This window comes from Diabrotica undecimpunctata, unplaced genomic scaffold (assembly GCF_040954645.1).
Source record: "Diabrotica undecimpunctata isolate CICGRU unplaced genomic scaffold, icDiaUnde3 ctg00002705.1, whole genome shotgun sequence".
In the NCBI taxonomy this organism is placed as follows: Eukaryota; Metazoa; Arthropoda; class Insecta; order Coleoptera; family Chrysomelidae; genus Diabrotica; species Diabrotica undecimpunctata.
The window spans coordinates 1-9575 of NW_027313910.1; the positions used below are offsets into that span (position 1 = coordinate 1).

The window sequence follows — 9575 nt, forward strand, 5'->3', positions numbered from 1 at the left end:
CGCGCTATCTCAGAGTATTACTTAAATAAAAAAAATATATAATATTTTAGTACCTGTTTAGCCAATTCCTTTTTCCTTGCCTCCTCGGCTTGTCGTTCTAGCTCGGCAGCTTTTTCAGCGGCAGCTTGTGCAGCAAGTTCGTCTTGTGTAGCCAACTCAGCTTTTTTCGCAGCTTCTTCTTTCTTGGCTTGCGCTTCTCGTCTTGTTTGTTCTTCTACCAAAGCCCTATAAACAGAAATAAAATTAAAATACCTAAAACTTAATTTTTTTAAAGTGTTATTTAAAAACATCATTAAGAAAACAAATAATGAATCGTATTCTTGCATTTTTTTATGTAAATCAAATAAAAATCAACAGACACATTATTGAATATAATAGATAAAGGGTTCAATGTCATGGCTTTATCTCCTTAGTGCCAGTTAATTTGAAGTACGCTATATAAAAGTTTTAGTCAAAAATTGTTGCATAACAATTAAATTATAAGTTAAATCGACAAAACCTTAGCCACTTGAAAGCAATGAGCTGCCTAATAAAATGTGACAGAGGAGAATAATGTAGTGTAGAAGACATTATAAAACACATAGCCAAAATTAAATGGAGGTGGGGCAGGACACGTCGCAAGAATGAAGGATAACAGGTGGACTAAAAAAATCTTGGATAGACGAAACCCGGGAAGACCACCCACAAGATGGACTGACGACATAAAGAGGATTTGTACCAACTGGATTGCAGCAGCGCAAGATAGATCTGAATGGAGGTTTTTCGATGAGGACTATGTTCAGCAGTGGACGACTATGGGCTGACGATGATGATTTTTCAATGTACTTTACAATTAAATTAAATGTTCGAAATGACCACCATTCACTCCTTGACAATAACCGAAGCGATTTTGAAATTCTCGTTATTTTGTTAACTTCTTCCGTTATCCTAACTTTTAAATCAGCAATACTGTTTGGTCTATTAAAATATAGTTTAGATTTTAAATAGCCCCATAAGAAGTAATCGAGTGGAGTCAAAACGGGGGATCTAGCCGGCCATTCGATCGTTCCACGTCTTCCAATCCACCTATTGAAAAAAACCTCATTTAAATGATTTCTAACTACACGTGCAAAATACGGTGGAGCTCCATCTTGTTGGTAATAAATAGATCGATCTATTTCATTTGGATGATGAACATTAGGAAAAAATCTTCGTAATGTACGCACTAAAAAATTAATCAAAAAATCTAGATAAACCTCACCATCAACTGTACCCTCAAACAAATAAGGACCAATAATTTTATTGTTTATGATACCAACCCAAATGATAACTTTTTTAGGAAATTGCGTTTGAGTCTCACACACCCAGTGATGATTTTCTCTGCTCCTGTATCTACAGTTCTATTTTGTTTATGAACTGCAAATCTGCGTTCATTCTGTCCATCATCATTTCACAAAATTCTTGCCTTCTATCAGGATCATCTTCATTTAACTCCTGAACCAACTGAACTTTGTAAGGATGGTATTTTTCTTTATGCAAAACTCTCAAAATAGATGATTTACTTTTTTTCATTATTTAATATTTCTACCTGGTTTATCACTATTTTTTACATGTCCAGTATAACGAAGCTTCTTTTAAATTTTGCTAACGGTAGACTGCAAAAACTTGTTGACCAGGGTATTTATTATTAATCATCTCACAAACCTCCTTTTGAGTTATTGTTTTATTACCACAACCAATCATAATTAAAATGTCTATTCTTTGAGTCTCGGACAAATGAGCCATAAGTAATTAAAAGTCTTAATTAAATTTAGTACGCGAAAAAATATTACACTGACGTATTTTAGTAACTTTAAATACCTAAATGACAGCAGCCTACTAGATTCATATCAATTGTTTATTTGGATTTTTGAGTAATATTTTATTATCTTCAAAGTTTTTTCTCTGATGTTTAGCAGAATAGATACGAAAATACCTGATTACCTATTTCTAAAGTTTATTTTAATGTACCAGGCAATATTGCTGATTTAAAAGTTAGGATAACGGAGAAAATTAAGAAAATAACCCCCGTGGTCATACAAAATGTGGTAAGAGAATTCCAAAATCGCCTCGGTTACTGTAAATTGTCAATTTAAGAATAAAAATCGACCTGTTTCAGAATTTTTTTTCACATGGTACATAATCAGGCCAAAAATGAATTTATTGCATACATATGGTCCGCGCGATACGTATATTTTATCAGAAAAACTCATCAAATACTTGGCTATTGGGATATCCTGAAAAAAACTTATTTCTCTGGACTACATAGAACTGGTAGCCAAGCATAGATCGAAACTAGATTTTATTTCAGTTAGTGTTAGATTAGATTAGATAAAATTTAGAAAGGTGGCCTTTTGGCCTATTCCACTGCGACATTTTCAGATCTATTGTGGTCCTCTAGTCCTAGATAACATTCTCTAGCCTGACCCTTTTTATAAAGTCTGGTAGCTTCGAGCCTGTACCTTCCATGTAGCTATTTGCCGGTGTATTTTCTTCTCCTAATGCACAGAACCGCACATTTGCCAGACTGTCACACTGATATAAAATGTGCTCTGCTGTTTCTTCTTCGAGGTGACAGAATCTGCACAGGTCACCATCTGATAATCCCATCAGCTTCAAGTGCCTATTCAGCTTACAGTGCCCTGTTAGAAGACCTTTGACTGATTTCCTGTCTTTGCTTATTAGGTCTGCCGTAAATTTTGGCAAATGTTCTGTAATGAACTGTTTCGCCTGTCTATATCCTGGTGAATTACTCCACTATTCCAGAGATTTTTGAGCTACCCACTTCCTTGTAGCCCTCCTTTGCAACGCCGCAGAAGGATTCCGGTCCAATGAATGGCATTAATGAGCCTTGTTTGGCAATTTTATCTGCTTTTTCATTACCCTTATGACCCTCGTGCCCCGGTATCCAGGCTACCGTAACCTTGCTATGGTCTCCTAGTTTATTTAGGGCACACATGCAATCCGATACTAGCTTAGAATTGACCTCTACAGAATTGAGTGTCTTCAGCGCTGCCTGACTATCTGTGAAGATAACAACTGAACAGAACGTTCTTTCCTGTCTATTTCTTCTACGCAGTGATGGATTGCCGTTATTTACGGCTGGAAAACTATCAAATCCTTAGATAGACTTACCGAGAAATGTATCCCTTGATTTGTCCCTACTATGCGGGCTCCCACACCCTCCAATGTTTTTGAGCCATCCGTGTACCAGGTAGTAGCAGCTTGTATGGGTACACCTTTATCTCTTCCTTTATGTCTTCCCTGCCTGGTATCTTAATAGTGAACTTATTGTTAAAGCTATACCTCGTATCTGTTGCATCGATAGGTTTCCCGATCACAATATCGGCTTTTAGCTCCTCGATTAGCTTCCTGTTCTCAGTATCATGCATCTGGCTTATATGTCGCTGACTATGAGCGTCCCACTCCCACTTGCTGCGTCTTTGTCTACCACGACACCGAGCCATAGGTTATCATGGGTCTAATAACCTTTATGTATAACCGTAGAGTCATTTTGGGGTTAAGTCTCCAATTCTTACCGCACATTCTTCTACATCTGCCCAGGGACATAGTAGCTTGCTGTGTGGTTTTCAGAATGTAAGTATTCCATGTAAGCCTATGATCTAACTATACCCCAAGGTATTTTGTTTCTTTGGCAAATGAAATCTCTGTTCTTCCCAGCACCGGTGGTGTTAGGCCTTGTAGTGCTGTTTTTTTTTTTTTTTGGTAAATTTGACGATTTGTGTTTTCTGAGCATTGACTATCAGTCTCTCTTGTTTACACCAGTCCTCAACTATATTCAAGGCTGACTGCATTCTCTCAGACACCACCTGAGCAAACCTGCCCTTAACAACGATTGCTATATCGTTTGCATATCCTAGACAACTCAAAAAGAATTCAGTTAGTGTTACTTTTCAATATATTTTGCATACATTTTTAGTTTTTGTTGTTACTTTCAAACTAATTAGTATATTTTAAAACACACTCTAAAATCTAAGTTCTATTTATATTGGAAGAAAGATTCCGTAAATAAAATATGTTCACTATCTGCAATTTGACATATTTATAACATACTAATTAGCCATAGTTATTATTTATATGACCTGCAGGCGTTTACAAATAGACCATGGAATAATAGTTGGCAAAGAGGTGAAAAACTGTATGTTTGTTCCCAAAATATATAATTTGCAGTTTATTTTTTTTTGGTATATTTTTAGAAGAATCTAAGGTTCTTTATCTAATTGAGTAGTTGGGTTGGCAGTAATAAAACCTTATGTTTGCTAACAACTTTTAGTTTTTATTCAGACAAATGTTTCTACTAATAAAGTAACCAAATCCTTTTGGTGAAACAATGACGAATTCAATTAGCGGTGTTTGGTAAGTAAAACAATATTTTTTAATACTTTTGTATGATTCTGTAATGTATTTTGTTAAAATGTTTAATTGTTTATCGTTTTTAATTATTTATGCATAAGAAAGGTCTTGTTTTTAAGGTATATTTCATCAACATTCTATTTGACTTATTCCGTGTGATTTTGTCCAAAAGTTTCTATCTTGCATCTTACCATAATCACTCCTCTTTACAAATATGTCATGCGTAAGCGTACCTTATTAGGTATTCTGTGGTTTTCCTCTGCTACTCCTCCCAGGAACGTGCAAATCAGCAAGTCTTCGTATTGGGTGATCAACGACTTGAAGTTGGACATTCCCCCATTATCTTAACCTAGGCTCTCTCATTTTTCCATCAATTGGTACCACCCCTAGACTTTCCCTAATATACTTATTGTTAAATTTATTCTTTTTTGGCATTCCACTTATCCATCTAAGCATTCTCATGTCCACATTATTTGTTTTTTCTCTTTTCCTTTCAACTGTCCAGCACTCAATTTCATAAATCATAGCGGATCGCATGGTAGTTTTATAAAAAAAAATTTTACTGTTCTCCCACGAGAGCAATAGACGTGAGCTGCGCACCAATAAGAGGAGGGATGCAGAATTCGTTTGTAGCGTACATTACAGGGATTTATAGGGACGATTCCTAAAAATATTGACTATAGACCCAGTTCGGTAGAGTGCCCATCGGCAATAAAGTTTATGATACATAGTATCTCCGACATATCTCAGACTAAAATGGAGATGGGCAGGACACATAGCCAGAATGACAGATGGGCGATGGACAAAGAGGTTATTGGAATGGAGGCCAAGGGAAGACAAGAGAAGCATCGGTCGACCACCTACAAGATGGACTGACGATTTAAGAAGACTCAATAAAAACTGGATAAGAGCGGCGCAAGATAGACAGGGTTGGAAACATGAGGAAGAGGCCTATGTTCAACAGTGGACTCTTGAGGCTGGATGATGATGAGTATCTCCAAACTTTAAGTATCACTACATTTAGCCAAGTCTAACACTGACTGCCTCTGTGACTTTTTTGGTTCTGGGGTATTTTTTCTCCATTCTTCTTCTAATTCCATAGCTTAAAAATATAGGTCATTTAAAACGTCAGTCAACTCGAACATGTCGGTAAAATTAATGTGAGGAAATTCATAGATAACCAGCTAATTTTTTCAGAATACTTTCATCAACAGTAGCTAAAACAACTCTTCCTTTTGCCTGACGGAACTTGTTTTCCGATTTTCTTGTCTGACGGATGAAATGTTTTGGAAAAATTAGAGGAAAAAGGAAGTTAGACTTTCTCATGCGACGAAAAGATATTTTCGTTAGTTTCCACATTTTTAAGCAAGAGTTGTAAAAGTATGCAGAGCTTCTACTCTTTTGAAGACATTACGAAAGCCAAACTATCTATTACTCATATCTGCTTTTATGACTTTCGTTAATTGGATATTTTTATCATTTGATAGAGAGTTTTTGCGTTTCCATTTTAAGCCATACTCGTTAGTTCCAAAATAACACTAATACCCTAGTAAACAAACAGTCAAATATTACTCGATAAGCAGAAAAAAATCAATAAGCAATAGGCAACACTAGTTAACACATAAAAGTTTAAAATAGAACTAAATGTAAAAGCTAGCTTTGAAAGGCTTGAGAAACAAATTTTATGGATTTGTCTACCATTAAGGAATTTGTACCCTATTTATATTTCTTGAGAATGGTTGAATTCGATTGCCTTTTATTCAGGGTGTTTTTATACTATCGAATATCGATAATGGGTGCCCATGTTCGATTAGGAGAGTGGTCTGTAGAAAGGGGTGTAAAATAACGGATATTTCTATTTTTAATGACCTGGAATTCACAATCGGTCGTTATGGGCAGGTGGGCACTTTATAGGAGTTGTCGCTTATAGAAGTTTTACCATATTTCGCTTGTTCATCCAGTGGTGTTGTTGGTCCATCTGTCCCATGGTATATAATAAAGGTATGGCAATGTTGAACTTTCAAATTTGTTTCTTAAAGACAACTGATAGAATGTGGATTGACTAAAAGTTTTACCCTATCACATTAGCTAAAAATTCATTTGTATTTCTTGCAATGTTTTATCCGTCCGACGTAGAACCTCAATGTTTGTTATTCGGTCCACCCAGGAGATCCTCAGTATCCTTCTATAACACCACATCTCAAACGCCTCGAGTTGTTCCATGGATGCCTCAGTTAGTGTCCATAATTCAACCCCATAGAGCAGCACTGTAAATACGTAGCATCTCAATAAACAGTTTTAGTTAGAGTTAAAGGGTAGGTCGTGGCTCTTAAATATCTTGCTCATTCTGACAAATGCTGACCTGGCTTTTTCAATTCTTTGTTTTATCTCAACTGAGTGGTCCCATTGGTCGTTTATGGTGGTTCCTAAATAGTAGTAACGGGGCACTTGGAGTATTTGTTACTGATCTACTAGTAATTGACTAGGTGGAATATGCTTCTTACTGATGACCATGTACTTCGTTTTCTTGACGGTAAAATCAAGCACGTATTCTTGACTGATTCTTCACAATTGCGTTACTAGTGTCTGTAAACCCTTCTTAACTGTCTGCAAAGAGGATGATGTCGTCTGCATATCTGATGTTATTCAGGCGCTCACCATTTATGAGAATACCCTGTTCGATATGCTCTAAGGCCTGGCTCATGACGTGTTTCGAATAGACATTAAATAATAGGTGAGAGAGTATGCAGCCCTGTCGTACTCCTCTCTTTATTGCAACTTCTTCTGTTAGTTGGTCTTTCACCCGAATGGTTGCTGATTGGTTGTAGTATATGTTCTTGATTACTCGAAGGTCTTTGTTAACGCGCTATCTCAGAGTGTTGCCTTTAGTATATCTATGAGCTTATCGTGCTTGATTCTATCGAAAGCTTTTCTGACGCGCTATCTCAGAGTTTGCAGTTGACGTCTCTGCACCTTTGAAGTAATACCCGAACCGCAAACACGGCTTCTCTTGTACCTAACGCATCCCTGAATCCAAACTGCGTTCGTGAGATCTGTGACTCGCATTTCTGATATATTCTTCTGTGTATAATTTTTAAGAAGGTCTTAAGAGTGTGGCCCAGAATGATAATACGATGCTCTTTGCATTTTTTTGCATTAGGTTTTTTAGGCATAGTAATAAATATAGATTTTAACCAGCTCTCTGGAATTTTCCCGAGTCATAGATTTTATTGAACATTGTCGTAAGCCATTTTACTCCTTCGTCTTCCATGATTTTTAGAAATTCTGAATAAAAGTTGTCGGGCCCTGGTGCTTTGCCTGCTACAATACACACCACTGAAGGAGGTGGCTGAGAATAGGACAGGGTACTTTTTCCACCAAGCCACAAGAAGACTTCTAAAGACCAGGACTATCCTCTCTAAGAATCGGATACAGGGGATGCACAGATCAAAATACCGACTGATCGACCATCTGATTAGGGTCTATCCAAGTGGTTGCCGAACACAACTAATCAGGAAAGTAGGTACGATGCTAAAGACAAGTACCTACCTAGAAAAGAAAGTAGTTCAATCAGTAGATGGTGCAGAAACGGTACATCAAGAAAGAAGACAAAAATATCTTAGATTTGAAATATCTTCAGTGTGCAATGTATAATTTTATTAAGGCAATAAACGTTTTTATTTTTATATTCTCCAAGCTTATTAATTGGTCAGGATCGATCAAATGGCGTTTATTTAATATCGGTGTCGGATACTTAAGGACTTCTTAAATCTCTAGAAATTTACGGAGAACTTTAAAATCCGTATTAAGAATTTAACAAATATTTGCCGTTTTTTTTCAATTTAGTCGTAGAGTAATAAAATTACCAACATGTAGTTCTTAGTATGTCTTTACTGCTTCTAAACTATTCTTTTTTATTTCCCTTCTGTATATTTTTAACAGACTTTGGCATATTCTCAATTTTTAATTGCATTCCAAAAGGAACATCGATTGAGATATTTTCCCTTTTCTACTTTTATAAATCTTTGATTAAAATGTTATGTCAAATCTCACAACAAAACTTAGAAAGTGGTTAACGAACACAGCACTCACTTTTCTTCTGCTAACCTCTCGTCCTCTTTCTTCTTCTTGGCTTTTACCGCATCATCCACTGCTACTGACGACCTCTCAATCTTGTCCTCCTCATTTATGAACGCCAATCTTGCAGCTCTGGCCTCCCGCAGTTTCTGCATTTCCTTCGCTGTATCCTCATCATCTTCCAATCGCTTTGCAGTAAATTTGCGGGTGGCACGGGCAGGATTCAATGGCACTGAAAATGAAATAAATTTATTTTATTAAGTTATTTAAAAATAATGTTTGTTTACTAAATACTATAACAGTTTTTTTGAAAGCTTTTTTATTGTTTTTCATTGTCGGTTTATTTAGCATAAAGTTAATAACATTAATTTATACAGAATACATTGTGTACGTTTAGATTATACCTTTATATAAACTATGACAACATAACATGTTTATAAATATGTAAGGTTCTATCTACTAAAGGGAGTTAAATATAGAAATGTGCAATAATTTTCAACAAATTAAACTAAAAAATAATAAATAATATACAGGGTGAGTCATGAGGAACTTTACATACTTCTACCATATGTAGAGTCCCTCAGGGAGCATATCGTGTGGCCACTAAAAAATGTTAACTCCTCTTCTTTATTAATTAACAGGGTGATTTGTGTAATTGACCATTTATTTCATTTAACTGTAGTGTTTATACGGCTCATTTGATTTTTTTAATTTTTGCATGATACAGTACACTACTATCAAGCATTCGACTGGTATTAGCTAAACTAAAAAATTCCAGGACTGGCTTTGGAAAAATTAATTTAGGAATTCGTATTAAATATTACACCCTGTATATATTTTTTTTAAAATGCAATAAGTGATTTTCAAACTACATAAATAGGCAATGAAAACGACATATGCGACAATGTTGTCGCACTTTTATTAAATTTTTAGTGAACGATCAAATCTTACCAAAAATAGAACAACCATAATGAAGTATCAAATTATACGGTAATTAATTTAAACAAATGTTATAAATTTCAAACATTTTAATTGAAATGATAAACTGAGTCACTGCACAACAAAAAACAGTAACTGCTAACAATAACGAAGAACAATTTAAAACA

At 35.6% G+C, this 9575-nt stretch overlaps 1 protein-coding gene across 1 annotated transcript; it reads right to left on the reverse strand.

Moving 5' to 3' along the window:
- Positions 1–53: 53 nt before the first annotated feature.
- On the reverse strand, positions 54–8701 carry LOC140432063 (uncharacterized; the record flags this gene model as incomplete). Its single annotated transcript, XM_072519910.1, has 2 exons — positions 54–225; positions 8485–8701. Coding segments are annotated over 2 exons (389 nt in total), but the record flags the coding sequence as incomplete, so codon positions are not given.
- Positions 8702–9575: the final 874 nt, after the last annotated feature.